This window comes from Patella vulgata, chromosome 7 (assembly GCF_932274485.2).
Source record: "Patella vulgata chromosome 7, xgPatVulg1.2, whole genome shotgun sequence".
NCBI classification, from domain to species: Eukaryota; Metazoa; Mollusca; class Gastropoda; family Patellidae; genus Patella; species Patella vulgata.
This window is the reverse complement of record NC_065885.2, coordinates 33,489,154-33,505,490: the sequence shown is the minus strand read 5'-3', so window position 1 is coordinate 33,505,490 and position 16,337 is coordinate 33,489,154. Positions and strand designations below refer to the sequence as shown.

Below are 16,337 nucleotides of genomic sequence, written 5' to 3'. Positions count from 1 at the left end.
ATCCGACTAGCTCTATATCATGAGAGCTTATTATTTTAACAATACTCGATATAATAATGCATTATTATATCGAGTATTGTTAAAATAATAAGCTCTATATCATGAGAGCTTATTATTTTAACAATACTCGATATAATAATGCATTATTATATCGAGTATTGTTAAAATAATAAGCTCTCATGATATAGAGCTAGTCGGATTGACAGATTGGTTTTGATATACAAATGTTAATTCAGAAATGGTGTTGAACGTCGTATGCATCATCCTACCGATTGAATTCAATTTAGTACACTTTGCTATCTGAAAGATGTTGGTTTGTGGAAAACATGTCGACGAACACTGAAATGGTGAAGAAGTACGTTTTAGTGGCGGATAGGGGCAGATATTTTTCAACCGAAAAAAAATCGAAATCATTTATAATTAGTCTGACAGGCCTGGCAGACCCTACATAATAAGTATATTAGAGATGGTTTATATGACTAATTAGTACATAACGAATATATTAGAGATTTTCATATTGGTTATGGTGACGCAACATGCACAATGCAGCAAATAACAATATAGTATAGTACGGTTGATATGCGCGCTGTCCATTGGTGCCTGTTCTCTGGACAGTGGCATGAGTGGAATAGTTGTTCCCGTTAAGCTACGTAAGTTTAGACACCCATGGATGTCCCACTATTCCACAAATTGAAACGCGCCACACTGGTTGCACGGAACTAGCAGAAGTGAAGGTTATTCACATCCAAGAGTATACTAGGAGAGATCACAACTGTATACATATAATGTTTCATTCCTAGTAAAAAAGTGAAAGCATGCTTGCTATCATCTTGTAACTTCTTGATGTTTTCCTTTAATGCCCATGTCTCCCTTATGATTTTAAGTGTAGCAGCCTGATCACCCCATGCTAGTGCGCCTGTTACAAACTACTGAGCGGCCTGAGCCCTACCAGTAAATTATGTCCATGTGTGAAGTTAATCAATCAGTTTTTGTCAATTAAAGTTACTTTTTCCCTGGTTTTCTACAAGTTGGGCCACCCTGTACAAAATACGTGGAATTACATGTGTCATTCTAGAGAGGTCTGTCAGTGGTATCCCACTGCAGAAACTGTCTGACAGCGGTCATTCATGATTCCTGGGGCACTGCTGAACAATTTACAATCAGTTTAGGTGGGACAGACTTCAGCTTATCTAGGCTAGTTTGGGAGGCGTGGAATACCACAACTTACATTCTGATGATGCCAGATATGTATGCATTAATACCATACAGGAGAAAATTGGTACACGTCCGGAGTTGGCCTGCCCCACCCCTGAGGTCTAGGGGTTAAATGATCAGCCGTGATCTGAACACACGATATCTTTATAATTGGATTTTTAACTGGTTATGTTATTGCAGGCCATACCGATATGTAGGCCATACCCCAACTGATTGCAGAATATTGGCCCAATCAGAAAACACACACGTTTCTCACCAAGCGATAAAACGGAAGTAGAAGTGAACATGCGCACAAAGTTATTTGTTTCCGGTAAACCCGATGATCTGAATCAAAAAATATACCGACTCATTATTTCACATTCAATTGTACACATTGGTTTGCACATTTAAAGGACAATCTTGGTGTCAGTCATTATAAAATATGTGATAGAGCTCGTTAAATACATCCGAAATATAATTTTAACACAGAGATCATTGCAACGGGAGTTGTGTAACAAGCACGTGAAGAAACGGGAAGTGATGTCAAACATGACAAACATAAGTTGTCCTTCTATATAACTGACTGAAGTAACGAGCGGTAACAGACAAACGATCGAATTTCATTTCACTGATAATTCCGTTGAAGATAAAAAGTTGTTATATGAGACGATGAGAGGATATCTGACAATTCAAAAAAAAAATTGGCTGTCAGTAGATAAAAGATAACGAACAAATTAGAAAAAGTTCGTGCATTACCATGTTTTTATTAAGAACAGAATGAATAAAAACGGGGGAATGCACGGGATTTTTTCTACTTTTTCTCGTGTCCCTTATCTAGTGACAGCCAATTCTATTCACCGTCCCATATAATAACTTTTCAACTTCAACGGAATTATCAGTGAAATGAAAATCGATCGTTTGTCCCATTACTTCAGTCTGTTATATAGAAGGACAACTCGTGTTTGTCATGTTTGGCGTCACTTCCCGTTTCTTCACGTACTTCTTACACGTCTCCCGTAGCAATGATCTCTGTGTTAAAATTATATTTGGAATGTATTTAACCAGTTCTATCACATATGTAATAATGACTGGCACCAATATTGTCCTTTAAGAACCCTTCGCCCTTGAAATTCGTGCATTTTGCACACTTATAAACCTGTAACGGTAAATCTCTTTGATCTTTGGGGTATATTCTTTGCCCAGAATAACTTGCGGTCTGAAAGTCAGGGGTGGTTTTGGATATATACAGGGAAATTTGGAGTTATTCTTCTGAAAGTTTTTATTTAAACCTGTAACAGGTTATTCTTCCAGGGTAGGTTTTTTTCCATAAGAAAACGTGATATAAGGTTTTTCTTGTGGGAATTCTGGGATATTTTCATCTTGCGTACAATGAAACACGTAACCATTGAACTGAAAGATTACCTTGTCTCAAAATGGCCGAGGTATTGTGTCGATAAGACGTTAAACCTCATTCCAAATCAATGATCATTGTTTTGGATTGTTTACAACTTGTATCGTGAAGCATTCTTTAAGAAAATCTTAGCTACGAAGTTTTAAACCTGTCACGATACAGGTCTCCTTTAATAATGGAAAAAGATCACATCTCGTGAACCGATGTTATTTTTCGTTTGGAATAACTGAATCATATAAGATGGAAAACGATTTTCAGATATTATTATACTAAAAAAAATAATATTGTTGATAGCTGTAGCATTAAAAAATATAATGTAGTCAGAAAAGTATTATGTTTACCCGTTGTCATGTATAATATGAACTATCGAGATTGTTTAACATGCCTTGTGTAATAAAATGTCAAACGCTTGGATTCTGAATTAATAAATGACGTTTACGGTGGCAGCAAAAATATAAATATCACATTTCATTTGTTTTCCATTTTTGTGTCAGTCAAGTTGAAAATTTTTTTTGAACGAATTTAAGTATGCTTTTAAACAACTCAATTTAGATCTATGAACATCATGATATATCTCATAATTTATTCTGTTCACACGATTCATATAATCTAACAAAAATTGGTTTAATCAGAGGATTGTAATACGGAAATAACATCGACAGACATCTAGAAAGGGGAATAGCAAACGATCACAGGGGCTGGTCCAGGATTTTTTGCAGAGGGGGGTTTGGCAGGTTCGTGTTAAGGAAATTTGACAATAAAACAATGCATGATGTCGTCATCGTCTCCAAATTACGTAGACATACATACCCCTTTTAACATCAATTTTTATTATGAATTTATAGGATAACATTGTTATTCAATTTTAAGTCGATTTTTCAAAATTTAAATTATCAATAATTTTGGTAATCTTATCATTTGGATATAATGTGTGGAATGTGCATATATCTATAGAATATCGGTCACTGTTTGCAGTACTTTGAGGGCTATTGACAAAAAAAGTTTAGTCGGTTCTTGTCGTTGACTATTTGGACCGGATTTAATGATGTATAATAAAAGAGGTTACTTTATAATTAAGTCAGAAGTAATGTGACCGCTATTTCGTTTGTGGGGCTTAACTTCCGCTTCCACTGGGGGTGACCTCACAGAAAGCCAAATATTAGTGTTATAAATAGATCCGCGTCGAAGTAGCGCCTTTAATGGAGGGAATGAGTGTGACATTTTTTTTGTTTCGCCTACCTTTCCCACCGCATATCCTCTCAACCATCAAGATCGGTCTGCCAAGCAAGTGTTTTAATACACGTGTGTCCGTGATATCAGTTTAGATGGAAGTTAGTGTAAAGTCACACAAGAAGAGGACGATGGAATCGTGTTGCGTGACTAACCAACATATAGGATTTCGATTCAGAATATCAAACTAAAGTAAACGATAGAAATTAAAGCTCTTCCAGATTTCAGATACCATAATTCTAAAGTCGATTGACCCCTCCGTTTTCGTAGGTTAAATCCGCGATTTTGTTATCAGAAATAAAATGTATACATGTACCAGATTAAAAGAAAAAAGGAAGATTAAAAAACACTTTCTTCCCTATTCCTTTCCATATCATTTCCGTTTTGTCTGGTCACAAATGACATTAATTCCAATAAGATTTCCTAAATAAGCTCCATTGATTCCTGGTAGGCTCTCAAGCTGTCAGAACCTAGATAATCAAGAGAACGGTAAACAGGGTTGCTTTGACTCCCATTTCAAGCCGCCTGTAAAATTTTGTTAGCTGCCTTTGATAGAAAGCGTGTTCGTGCGTTACGTAAATAACTTTGTAATTACTTTGAAATGTATTCCCCAGAAGCCGTTGATTCAAGATTTACTGTGTGAGTTAACATTTTGGAAATATTTGCGGAAGGGGCTACAAATAGGTCAGCTCAAATGTCATATTCTCTTCAAAAGATTGTCTTCAATTCGGTGTCAATTAGGGAAACTTGTTAGTGGGATGGGCGTTGAGGCGTGGGACATATTCTTTGTTTTCTAATGAGACTCTCTTGGTTCATCGTCACATCATAAGGTCTGTCATTGAGTCAACTGGCGTGGTTTCGATTCCCTGGTTGTACGTGACAAGGAGTAGGGTTGCTTGTCTAACCTCGTGGGTTTTCTCCGGGTCCTCCGGTTTCCTCCCACTGCTAAAGACCCCTACGCACAAGCGAATTATAGAAATAAAATTGAACCATATGTTAGTCCCCAAATTACATGGTTTGTGTCGAGTGGACGTTAAACTCTCTCTCTCTCTCTCTCTCTCTCTCTCTCTCAGTTCATCGTCACAGATTGTACCAAGTGGGCAGAAACCAGATCCTCGTCGGTATTTGTCCATAATGATTGACATCTAAAACACGTCACTTATTGAATTGAAATGACGATTCAAGTCAGATAAAATGTACTAACAATAAGCAACAGATGTTTTCTCTATGTCAGTAATAAAAAAAATCAACCAAATACTTATTTTCGACCAGATCTGTGTGGTAAATCCCACCACAGCACTAAAGAAACTTCTGTTTTAGTTCTATTCTGGGTTAGAGCTCTCTCACTTGGTGAGTAAGGCGCTGGATCACTAAACAGAAGTTCCCGGATTCGATCCCTTGGCAGTTAGAATTAGAAGAATAAGCGGAAACGCCGCTATCCAGGCAACATTTTCATGGCATACTGCAAGACCTGTGCCCGTCTCCATTTGTCCGATTGGTGCAAACTAGTAGGACGTAAGATCCTATTTCATTTAATTTCATTTTTTTTTTATTCTAGACATCTTACTTTGAATTACATAACATGTTTGGCAGGTCTTCTTCCGAATCTGACCTCTTTGTATACGCCCACAATATTCGCGCATATCATACCGTAGATTCGTGGATTATGGCCCATGATTGTACGAAAGTCGCTGGTTTGTTTGTTTTGTTTTTTTGTTGTTTTTTTTTTTGGGGGGGGGGTTGTAGCTTGTTTCTGTCCCTCTTGCAAAATGTAAGCGTATCTTGCATGGCAACCGCTTGTTTACAAGATGTTTCGTCTTCGAATTCGTCATTTTTGTAATTCAGCATTATCCATAACCATAATATTCATAATGTGTAGCATCGGCGTTTCGATTTCAAATTTGACCGGAAGAAAATAAGTAGAAAATACGTCCGCTAAACACAAGCTGGGTTATTTCTGCATTAATATGATAAATCTTTATTCATTAATACGTCTGCACGTAGCACTTAATCGGGAGTGGGGGTGTTGCACTGGATACAGACAACCGTCACATACAAGCATAGGGTCGCATCCACAAAATCTGATTAAGTGACAGACTCAACGCGTTAAACCACTCAGCGGTTCTACTCTTGTTAGTTGAAAATGTGATGCATTGATCAGTCATTTATGGTTATCACATATGCGCGCAAAAAAGTAGGAAGTTAAACCCCATTATATTTCATTTCATTTTATTATTTCCCAGTAAAGTTTATAGGCCTACGCAGATATCATTTCGTGATAAGTCTAACTTGTCTTACTTCAGTCCAAATCACTAAACAAAGGAGATGTAGGGAGAAAGTTTGAAATGTTTATGGTCTGCAATCTACTTTCTATTTAAGAAAAGGGGGGTTATGTACATTTAATGTACAAAGGCAATCTTTTTCTGTAATCCGGTCAAAATAGTGAGTGGTTCGCTTGAGCACATAGAGATCGGCGTCAGAGCTCCAGTGCTGAGGAAAGATAAACTCGGGGTAAATATTAAGTAACAGAATACACGAGAACATTATCACGCGAGCTTTTTTTCTTGTCAGAATTTATCTGTTTATCAGACACAAAGTTCCCAACTCCATGGACTAACTGGTTCATTAAGTAACCTCATACACTTTCCAAGATCTTTGTCGGAAAGGTGGATAGATGTCCAGATTTTGCATGTAAGGGACATAACTCCATTTAGATGTATATATATGTGGATGCAGACCACCATTAATTTCCCCATTGACTTCAATGTTAATTCTGGCCTCTTTGCCCACCTCCAACCTTTTCCCCAAATTTTCGTTGGGCTGAATGCTTTTCTCTACAGACAGAGGAACAAATGGTCATGTCTTTGCACTAAATTTGTATGAGGTTGATCACCAAAATTTTGAGATACACAAACTTGAAGAAGCATACTAAAAACATGTAACTAGTTGCCGTACATATCACCTTAACCAACCTGATAACTCTGTTATCCTTCCGCCTCAAAATGATGTATATTCACCAAAACCTGTCAGAAAATGTTAATTCTAGACCAAAAAATCAACAAAAATGGGCATCCAAAAGGGGAGAAAAGAGACAGAGAGAGAATTACTATAAATAGACGAACTACAATTGGTGAAATTTAGTGGTGGTCTGGTAATATGAATGTAGGGTGAGCATAGTGTTATAAATCTACAGTATATCTCAAGGGGGAAGGGGGTCATTTCACCAACCGGGTACGAAGTTCCCGAGCAGTTATTAAATGGTTTTAAACACTTTATAAGTATGCGTTTAGAGAATAAATGAAATAAATAAAATAAGTGTGGTTAAGAAACTATAGAAAAACAACTAGTGGTGCTATAAAATGGTTGTCATTGTCAAGTCATGTGTGTATGGTGACCTATCCTTATCATTCAGGAACTTAACAAAAAAATTAAAAAACTAAATAAAAGGAAATGAAAATGAAAGATAGGCTTTCAGGCAACGAAGCATACGCCTACGGCATGTAAAACGTCCGGGGAGTCAACAAGGGTTGTGGCATATCTATTCTTTTATAGGTAATTGGGGGCATTTACAAGACAATTTCATACAGATCAGATTATAATTTTCGTCGTTTTAGGGTTCACAAGGTTCTACAAACTAAAACAAGGCTCTTATCTCTGGAAGTAATTGGCGGATATTGATGAAATTCAATAGACCTCTTCGTTTCACTAATTTAAATGATGTGTGTAATTGGCGGAAATTGATGAAATTCAATAGGATTCTTATTTTCACTAATTTAAATGAGTTCACAAGGTTCAACAGTGAACCGAAGGCCATAACTCTAGATTTTAAACTCTAGATGTAATTAACCGAAATTAAATAGGCTTCTTTATCTCACTGATGTAAACGAGGGCGACGGCAATATACGACCACATTTCCATGTGGGCGTAGAAACACAGGGTCAAAATCAAAAGTAAAATAGAAACAAAATACTTATTCATTTTTATTTCGTTTTAATTAGGTTTTTAAAGAAATTTCGTTAAATTCACGAATGATAACGATAGATCACCATATAGATGTGTAATCCTATTCCTACAAAGTTCTGTGTTATTCTATTGAAAACTAGTATACCCCTACAGAAAACTGTAGTGGGCCAAAACTATACCTAAAGACCTACTACAGTAATCCTTTCAACAGAAAATTCAGTTGATATCTATAGAATACTACCGGTATACCGTATTTTCTCCATAGGAAAAGTGTTCCATAAATCTGTAGATATCAAATTCTGTAGAATAGGCTACTGTAGATTTTTATACGCTCACATTTTCATGTCGACGTATATTGTCGTCGCCCCTTGAAATGTATGTTTATAACCCAAAGATCTTGGTTCCTTTAGATATTTGCGCATATCGGATCGTAACTCCCTATAATTGCACGAAAAATCGCGTAATGAGCTTGTTGTCCCTATAGAGGTCACAATTTTATCAGATTTAAAAAAAAAAAACGTGTGAATATATCACAGTTATACGCTAATGGTGGTTGAGTTCGAATTTCGTGAAAATCGGACAAAAATTGTACGCAAATAGTGTAAAAATATGGTATATCAAGGTTATGGAACCTCTAGAGGCCACAGTTTTTATCCGATTTGGATGAAACTTTACATATATGTTTTTATCATAAAGATCTCGGTTCGTGTTGATAATCACACGTATCCTAACGTAATTTCCTGGATTGTGGCCCTTGATTGGTCGAAAAATCGCATTTTTCGCTTGTGGATTCTCTAGATGTCACAATTTTTTTTTTCCGATTTTAAAAACCGGCCCCATTTGAAATTGAATACAAAGTTCTGTAAAATCTACAATGTGACTAAAATCATTGTAAATAATTTATTATAGATTTTACAAAACTTTGTATTCCAATGGGGCCTATTCCTAGACTACATTCTCGAATTATTATTACAAATCATTGTTAATTTTGCAAATAAATAGAGATTTATTTTTTTTTTATTTTTTTATTTTTTTTTGGTTGTTTTGGGGTTTTTTTTAAAGTTTAGAACTGCTGGTTAAAAACTGTGTGTGTAATGAACGGTCCCTTTGTCTTTTCAACCAACCGGATATATTGCAGTCTTGCTGTTTATTTTTGTCATACGTTATCATGTCGTTTTCGGAAAAGCCATCCAATCCAAATAACCCGATAGTTTTCTTTGATATAAAGATTGGAACTGTGGTAATTATCTCATCTTTATTGTTTTAAGTATTAAAAGAAGTAATTTAAATGGAAAGTATGTTTCAAGAAGCAAATCAAATGAACATATCTAGCGCCGGCACAAGGGAGCATTCATTATTATCAAACTTCACAAAGCATTTCTGAAATGATATTTTCGTTTTCAATTTAATTGTATTACAGACACTGTGAAATAAATTCAATTCCACGGAATGATGTTTATCTGAGAATACGCCTGCTGTCTTAATGCAGTGATCGTAATGCCAAAAGAAAACGTTTATCTTGAGATTAAAGGGGAGTAACTCCAGACATTGTGACATGAAATTTAATAATAACTTAATTTCAAGTAGGCCTATATAATAATATAAGTTTACATTTAAAATCTATTTCAGGAAGCTGGGCGTATGAAATTTGAATTATTTGCAGACACAGTAGCAAAGTCTGCAGAGAATTTCAGGTGATCAAAATTTTCATTTTAAATTTAAACTGCACACCTGACCTGTCATACTCATTCTGAGTGGAAACTAATCATTTATTTCATTTATAGTTTACTCCAAGCATTAATTTTCGAAAGGTAGATTTCATTTCAAGTATAGTTCTCAAGCAGCTGGTCCCTTTATCCGATGGTTGGGATAACCCTAATTAATAGAGTGACCACCTTTGCTTGATCATATTGCGGGAAATTTCAGAAGAATAGGGCCTATAGGCTACATGTATGTTGCTTTTTTCTGTGGAGCAGTGGGCGACAGAGCTGCTCACCCCGAACGCCGTAATTTTGAAAACTAGAACCCCGGAAACGCCATTCCCAGCAATCTGAGACACGAAATATGGTAGGCCTAATAAAATACTCTGATTTTGTAGTGATAACTTGTGATTTTCTCCAGAATGCATTACAACTCCAGAAAGTTTAACTTTAATGAGTTTATGATTTATGATGAAGCAAAGACAACAGACATTGAAAGATATGCAAATGATACATCGAATAATTTTCCATCGGTGAAAATATGCACTCAACATAAGCATTGCAAACTGGCATGGAATGAACCAAGGAAACTATGATTTTATTCAATTTGCTGGTGTAGCGCACAACACATTAAATGAAGGATTAATCACTTTCATCATGAACATTATATTATAAAGTCCTGTTTTCATCCATTTCTTGCCCACATTTAAGAGATCAGAAGCCATGTCATTTGTAAAACAAGTCTGTTTCTCAAAACTACACGCAAGTCGTAAGTTTACACGTAAATATAAAATATTTAAGAAGGAATTTTCCTTTATGTACAGTACTTTATACTTACAAATGCTATGACACATACATAAACTTACTAATCATGTTGCATTTGCAGAATGTTTGAGAAACAAAATTATAAGTTGTATATTAAGTCTAAAATGCTTGTACGAATTTTTGAAAAAAGTTAATGTTACACTCAAATAGACAATCATCGCGAGACTAGATTAAACACATATTACTGTATATAAATCTTGCATGTGAGCAATTGCAGGACATTTTGGCTGCTTTTCAGGACCCGGGACTGTCCCGCGAAATGTGGGACGGGTGGCCACCCTACAAATTAAGGTGACTCAGTAATTAATCTAAGGTGCTATAACTAAGCTTGTTAACCAGGAGTTAGGTGAGAACACTGCTGTGTGCGCAAAATTTCTTCTATAGCACAACACCTGGGGTTATACCTATCTTTCAATAAATCAATCAGTGCAGAAAAGTAGGATGTAATTCCTATTTCATGCCTTGGTGTACATGCTCTATTCTAGGATTCATGCTAGGATTCCTAACTGGTAGATAAAAAATATGCCTCTATATATTTTAATATATATATATATTATGTCTAACATTTTATGATATTGTTTGTTATAGACAATTCTGCACTGGTGAACACAGACGAGATGGGGTACCAATAGGGTATAAAGGAGCTGTATTTCACAGGTAAGTCTCTGTAACTGCTCTAGAACTGCATCCCATTCGATATGGATTCAATCTTTGGTTAGACATATCAAATGTAACATGCAGTCATCATGTGTGAATATCACATACATCTGATTTGTCTTATTGACACACAAACAAATTGTTGCAAAGATAGAGCCAGGAAAAGGGTTCTAGAATTCAGTTAGTATTCTTATAGTGGATGGATGGTAGTAGTATTGCCAAGAAATGTTGTTGCCTTTTATTATAAATTGTTCTATTAATTTAACAGATTTCCTGCATATCAAAGTAAAACAACTTGTATTGCACTGAAAAACTCTGTCATGACAGTATATAATAATAAATAATAATATTCAATTTCTATAGCGCTGAGTGTTCCAGCTAATAAGCTGCTCCAGGGTGCTATGTTAACAGAGTATCCATGTCCTGCCATAAAAACATTTATTTATTCAATATCGTGACTAAGGACAAAATATCAGTCACTATAAGAAAACAGATTCTGAATTATTCGACTTGACTTACAGTATTCATTTTAAAGGTCATACATGTAATAGAAATCTCATATAAATTTCACATACCAGATATCTCAAAGGTTAAAAGTACTATTTTAATGTAAAGGCTGATCATATTTTATGTAAGTAAGCACACCCAAGTAGCATGGACTGGCTTGTACAAAAAATGGTAGTGTAAATCAATGTAAACTTAAAATGTTAATAACTTATGTAAGAATTATCTATTTTTCGACCAAAACGTTTTTTTTTTTAATAAATGGTTTTATGGCATAAAGCTCGCAAACGTTTTCCTGGCATGTTGGTTGTAATAGTACTAGTAAATTTATGGCCAATATTTATTTACTTAAATAACATTAGAAGTTTGAGTTAGATCATATTTGAACATTTGTAAATTTTCTCTGCTCAACAACACAAACTGACTTAACAGCTCATATTTAATTGGAGCAGCAGTGACTTAGTGGTCAGTGAGTATGTCCCTGACTCACTATCTTAGTATCTAGTAGGTCTCGAGTTCGCTCCCGCAGTGTTGACCAAGAAAGTTCCTCTGGATTTGCTAGCATGGTTTCCCATGTCAGTGGTGCAGGGTCTTACAAGGACAGCAGTCCAGTCATTTGGATGGGACAAAAATGCAAGATCTTGTGTACACATTGGGGTGCAGGTAAAAGAACTCATGTTGGAATTGGATATAAGAGTAGGCCGTAGCGCCATAGTCTGTGCAAAATTTCCTTCATATCACACTGTATGGGGTATGCCCTTCTTCATTTCATCTTTAATTTGCTTATTTCAGAGTTATAAAAGATTTCATGGTACAAGGTGGTGATTTTGTTAAGGTATTGTAATCTTACTTATGATACATCATAATGTTGCACATTGTCATAAAATTCCTTCACTTGATGTCCTGATTGACTGCACATCTATGAAATCTGCCAGTCCCTGAAAGTCCTGTGTCCACATTTGTGGCACGGAAAAGGTCTTTTGGCAGTTAGAATTCGATATATGGCTTATACCCATCATCATTAGAACAGTAGAACGTTAAACCCCTTGTCATTTCATTTTTATATGCCCACATGGAAACGTGGTCATATATTGTCGTCGCCCCTGTCCATACGTACGCCAGTCTGTTTAATTTTTTGTGAACACTCTACAGGCTACATTTATCGTCTGATTGTTTTGAAATATTTTGTTTACATTAGTGAGATGAAGGAGCCTATTTAATTTCAATAATTTCCAATAATTTCGTTTGGAGTTATGGTTCTTGTTTCACTTTGTTGAACCTTGTGAACGCTCTAATGACAAAAGTTATCATCCGATCTGTATGGAATTTATATGCATCATTTAAATTAGTGAAACAAAGAAGCCTATTGAATTTCAGCAATTTACGTTAATTAAGCCTAGAGTTGTGGCCCTTTTTATACGCCCACATGGAAATGTGGACGGATTTTGCCGTCGCCCCCGTCCGTCCGCTCTAACGCCAAAAGTTATGATCCGATTGTTTTAAAATTGATGTATGTTGATGACATTAGTGAGATGAATAAGAATATTTAATTTCAATAATTTCCGTTTATTACGTCTCTAGAGTTATGGCGCTTGTTTCACTTTGTTGGACCTTGTGAACGCTCTAATGCCAAAAGTTATCATCCGATCTTTGTGAAATTTGTATGCATTATTTAGATTAGTGAAACGAAGAATCATATTGAATTTTAGACACAATAACTTTAGTTCTAATTAAGTGAGAGTGATGAAACTTGGTGTGTAGTTCCATTACATCAGGACCTTGACTAAGTTCGATAATGAGCATTTTCTGCTCAGTGTTAGCAGAGCGATAAGCAATTTGATTTGCCAAGACTTTGGAACTCAATAACTCTCCTTTTAATTGGACTAGAAGTAGAAAATTCAAACTTGGCGTAGGTGTTAATTAGGTCAATGCCTTGATGGAGTTTGAAGATGAGCATTTTATGCTTAGGAAAAGCATAAATAAGCAATTTCATTGGTCGATGCTTTAGGACATAATAACTTTAGTTCTAATTAGGTGAGAGTGGGGACACTTGGTGTATAGTTTTATCACATTAATACCTTGACTAAGTTCGATAATGAGCATTTTCTGCTCAGGGTAAGCAGAGCGATAAGCTATTTGATTGTTCGTAACTTTAGAACACAATAATTCTCCCTCTAATTGAGGTAGAATGTTCAAACTTGGTGTAGGTGTTCATTAGGTGAATGCCTTGTGCCTTGATGGAGTTCGATGATGAACATTGTCTGCTTACGGTAAGCAGAGATAAGCAATCTGATTGGTTGATGCTTTGGGGCACGATAACTTTGGTTATAATGAAGTGAGAGCGATGAAACTCCGAATATATGTAGACTAAGTGCGATGGTGAGAATTTTCTGCTTAGGCTCAGGAGCGATAAGCAATTTGATTGGTCAAGACTTTGGAACATAAAAACTCTGCTTTTAATTGAGGTAGAATGTTTAAACTTGATGTAGATGTTCATTAGGGGAATGTCTTGACTGAGTTCAATGATTAACATTTCAAACTGAAGCTAAGCAGAGCTAATCAATTTCATTGGTCGATGCTTTGGGACAAGATAATCTTGATTCTATCTGATAAGAGAGTGATGAAACTTAGTGTTTAGTTTAATTGCTCGATACTTTTGATAAAAATAAATGTGCAATTAATGTGTCGTCTATTTATTTTGGAATTTCGGCAGGGGACATCAGCCTCACTGTTGGCTTGTTATTATATCTTTTACTATAAATTTGTATTTTTAGGGTGATGGAACTGGTATGACTAGTATATATGGAGGACCCTTTGCAGATGAAAATTTTAAAATAAAACATACTGGTCCAGGTATTTTGAGTATGGTAAGGACAAATGTTTATGTCTCACGTTTTGGTTAAAACGCACTGCAGTGTAAGTAAGACTACGTATAAATTCTATTCGCACATGATTAGTCAAAGACAACATTAATTTTATTTGACAGGTAAGAATTAGTTAGAAAATATAAAAGTATTATTCTTTAAATTTTATCTTGGCATGAAATGAAACTATGTTGAGTGACTGGTGATTTTCTTTAATAAGCTTACTAGATAAGGAATGTCTACATACACAATAATTGTTGATTTTGTGCCATTATTTTATTAACAGGCTAACAGTGGAAAAGACACAAATGGATGTCAGTTTTTTATTACTTGTGCTAAATGTGATTTCCTTGATAATAAACATGTAGTATTTGGTAAGTATGACTGATTGATTATTAATATTACAATATAACCACATTCTACATGGCTAGTTATCTGCTCTTGATCGCGGATTGGCCAATCTTCGGCAAAGAAGTTTCTATATTTATCAAGGGTAGTAAACAAATCAATGAAAAATGTTCCGATATATTATGGTTCCTGTATAAATCACACCAGTCATCAACATCCATTCCCTTGGGCATGTTTTGGAAGATACAGGTGATTCAGCTCCATCCTATATCACAGATCTTATGCAGACTTATGTACCAAACCGACCACTCCGTTCACCGAATAATCTATCACTTGTTGTACCTTCAACTAAATTAAAATCTTTTGGTGATAAAGCCTTCAGTGTATATGGTCCACGACTATGGAATGACTTACCTGACAAAATAAAGTGTTCAGAAACAGTTGCTCAATTTCGATCTAGACTTAAGATGTATATGTTCACGATGTATTTTCCACAGGAGCTATTAACTTACAGCGCTTAGAGCATGCTCATGGATGGATTAAGCGCTATATAAATGTACATTATTATTATTATTATTAAATAATCTTTGTGTTATTGGTAAACAACAACCAGTACTAGTTACAGAGAGGGGGAGAAAAATGGAGTTTAGCGTCCACTCGACACAAACTAGGTCATTTCAGAACTAACATGGTTAAATTTTATTTAATTATTTCGCTTGCGTGTAGGCTTTAGCAGTGGGAGGAATCCGATGGAAGGTTGGAAAGGCGACCCTACTCCTTGTGAATCAAAACCACGCCACTTGACTCAATGACATGACACAACTTTTGATTCAACACGCACCCAATACTAGTTATAAGATGTATTGCAAATAGTATCAGGCATCCCAATTGGTTTGAATTGATGAAACAGTCCGCCATGTAAAACCACTATATGCCTAAGAGCTCTCATTTCAGGAGTAACAGGCATTGGTACTTAGTCAAGATATTATTACATTCCTTTTTATTTTTCAGGAAAAATTATAGATGGACATCTTGTGTTAAGAAAAATAGAAAATGTTCCAACAGGGCCTAATAACAAACCTAAAATACCGGTGACTATTTCACAATGTGGAGAAATGTGATGTGACATAAATGTTTTGTGCATTCTCACGTTTTTAAATTTCATGGAAAGTGACAATACAATATAGTGAACTTATCTGACACATAAAGAAAAATGATTTAACATGCAATGATTTTCATATACAAGATGTAGATGAAAGAAATATCAACCAGTGATTGTTTGAAATTGAATATATTTGAGAAGCCTGCCTGCTGTTAGATTCTTGTGGCATGTAAACTAACTCAATTTCAATACTGATCATTCGTGATTGCCAAAAAATGGTAAAAACACAAGCCCTGATATATTGTGTAGAGAGAGACTGATATTTTCAAGGAAAATAAAACAAAATACATAAATATTTCTGATGTCATTTTGTTCTCTTCTACATTTCTTAATCGAGTATTATCAATTACATCACTCAATATCAATGAAAAAATTATCAAGTATACATTAATATCACAGCAACAAAATAAATGACGACTGTAATTTTATTAATATTGATCAATTATTTACATTCTTTAGTGTTGCTTCAAATTTATTAT

At 35.3% G+C, this 16,337-nt stretch overlaps 1 protein-coding gene across 1 annotated transcript; it reads left to right on the top strand.

The window, feature by feature from the left end:
* The first annotated feature begins 8,893 nt into the window (after nt 1–8,893).
* On the top strand, nt 8,894–16,153 carry LOC126827058 (peptidyl-prolyl cis-trans isomerase H). The gene is made up of 7 exons (XM_050556238.1): nt 8,894–9,038; nt 9,428–9,492; nt 10,912–10,980; nt 12,277–12,319; nt 14,259–14,351; nt 14,635–14,722; nt 15,708–16,153. Exons 1-7 carry the CDS (start codon nt 8,967–8,969, stop codon nt 15,815–15,817), a joined length of 540 nt encoding a protein of 179 aa, XP_050412195.1. The 5' UTR covers nt 8,894–8,966; the 3' UTR covers nt 15,818–16,153.
* Nucleotides 16,154–16,337: the final 184 nt, after the last annotated feature.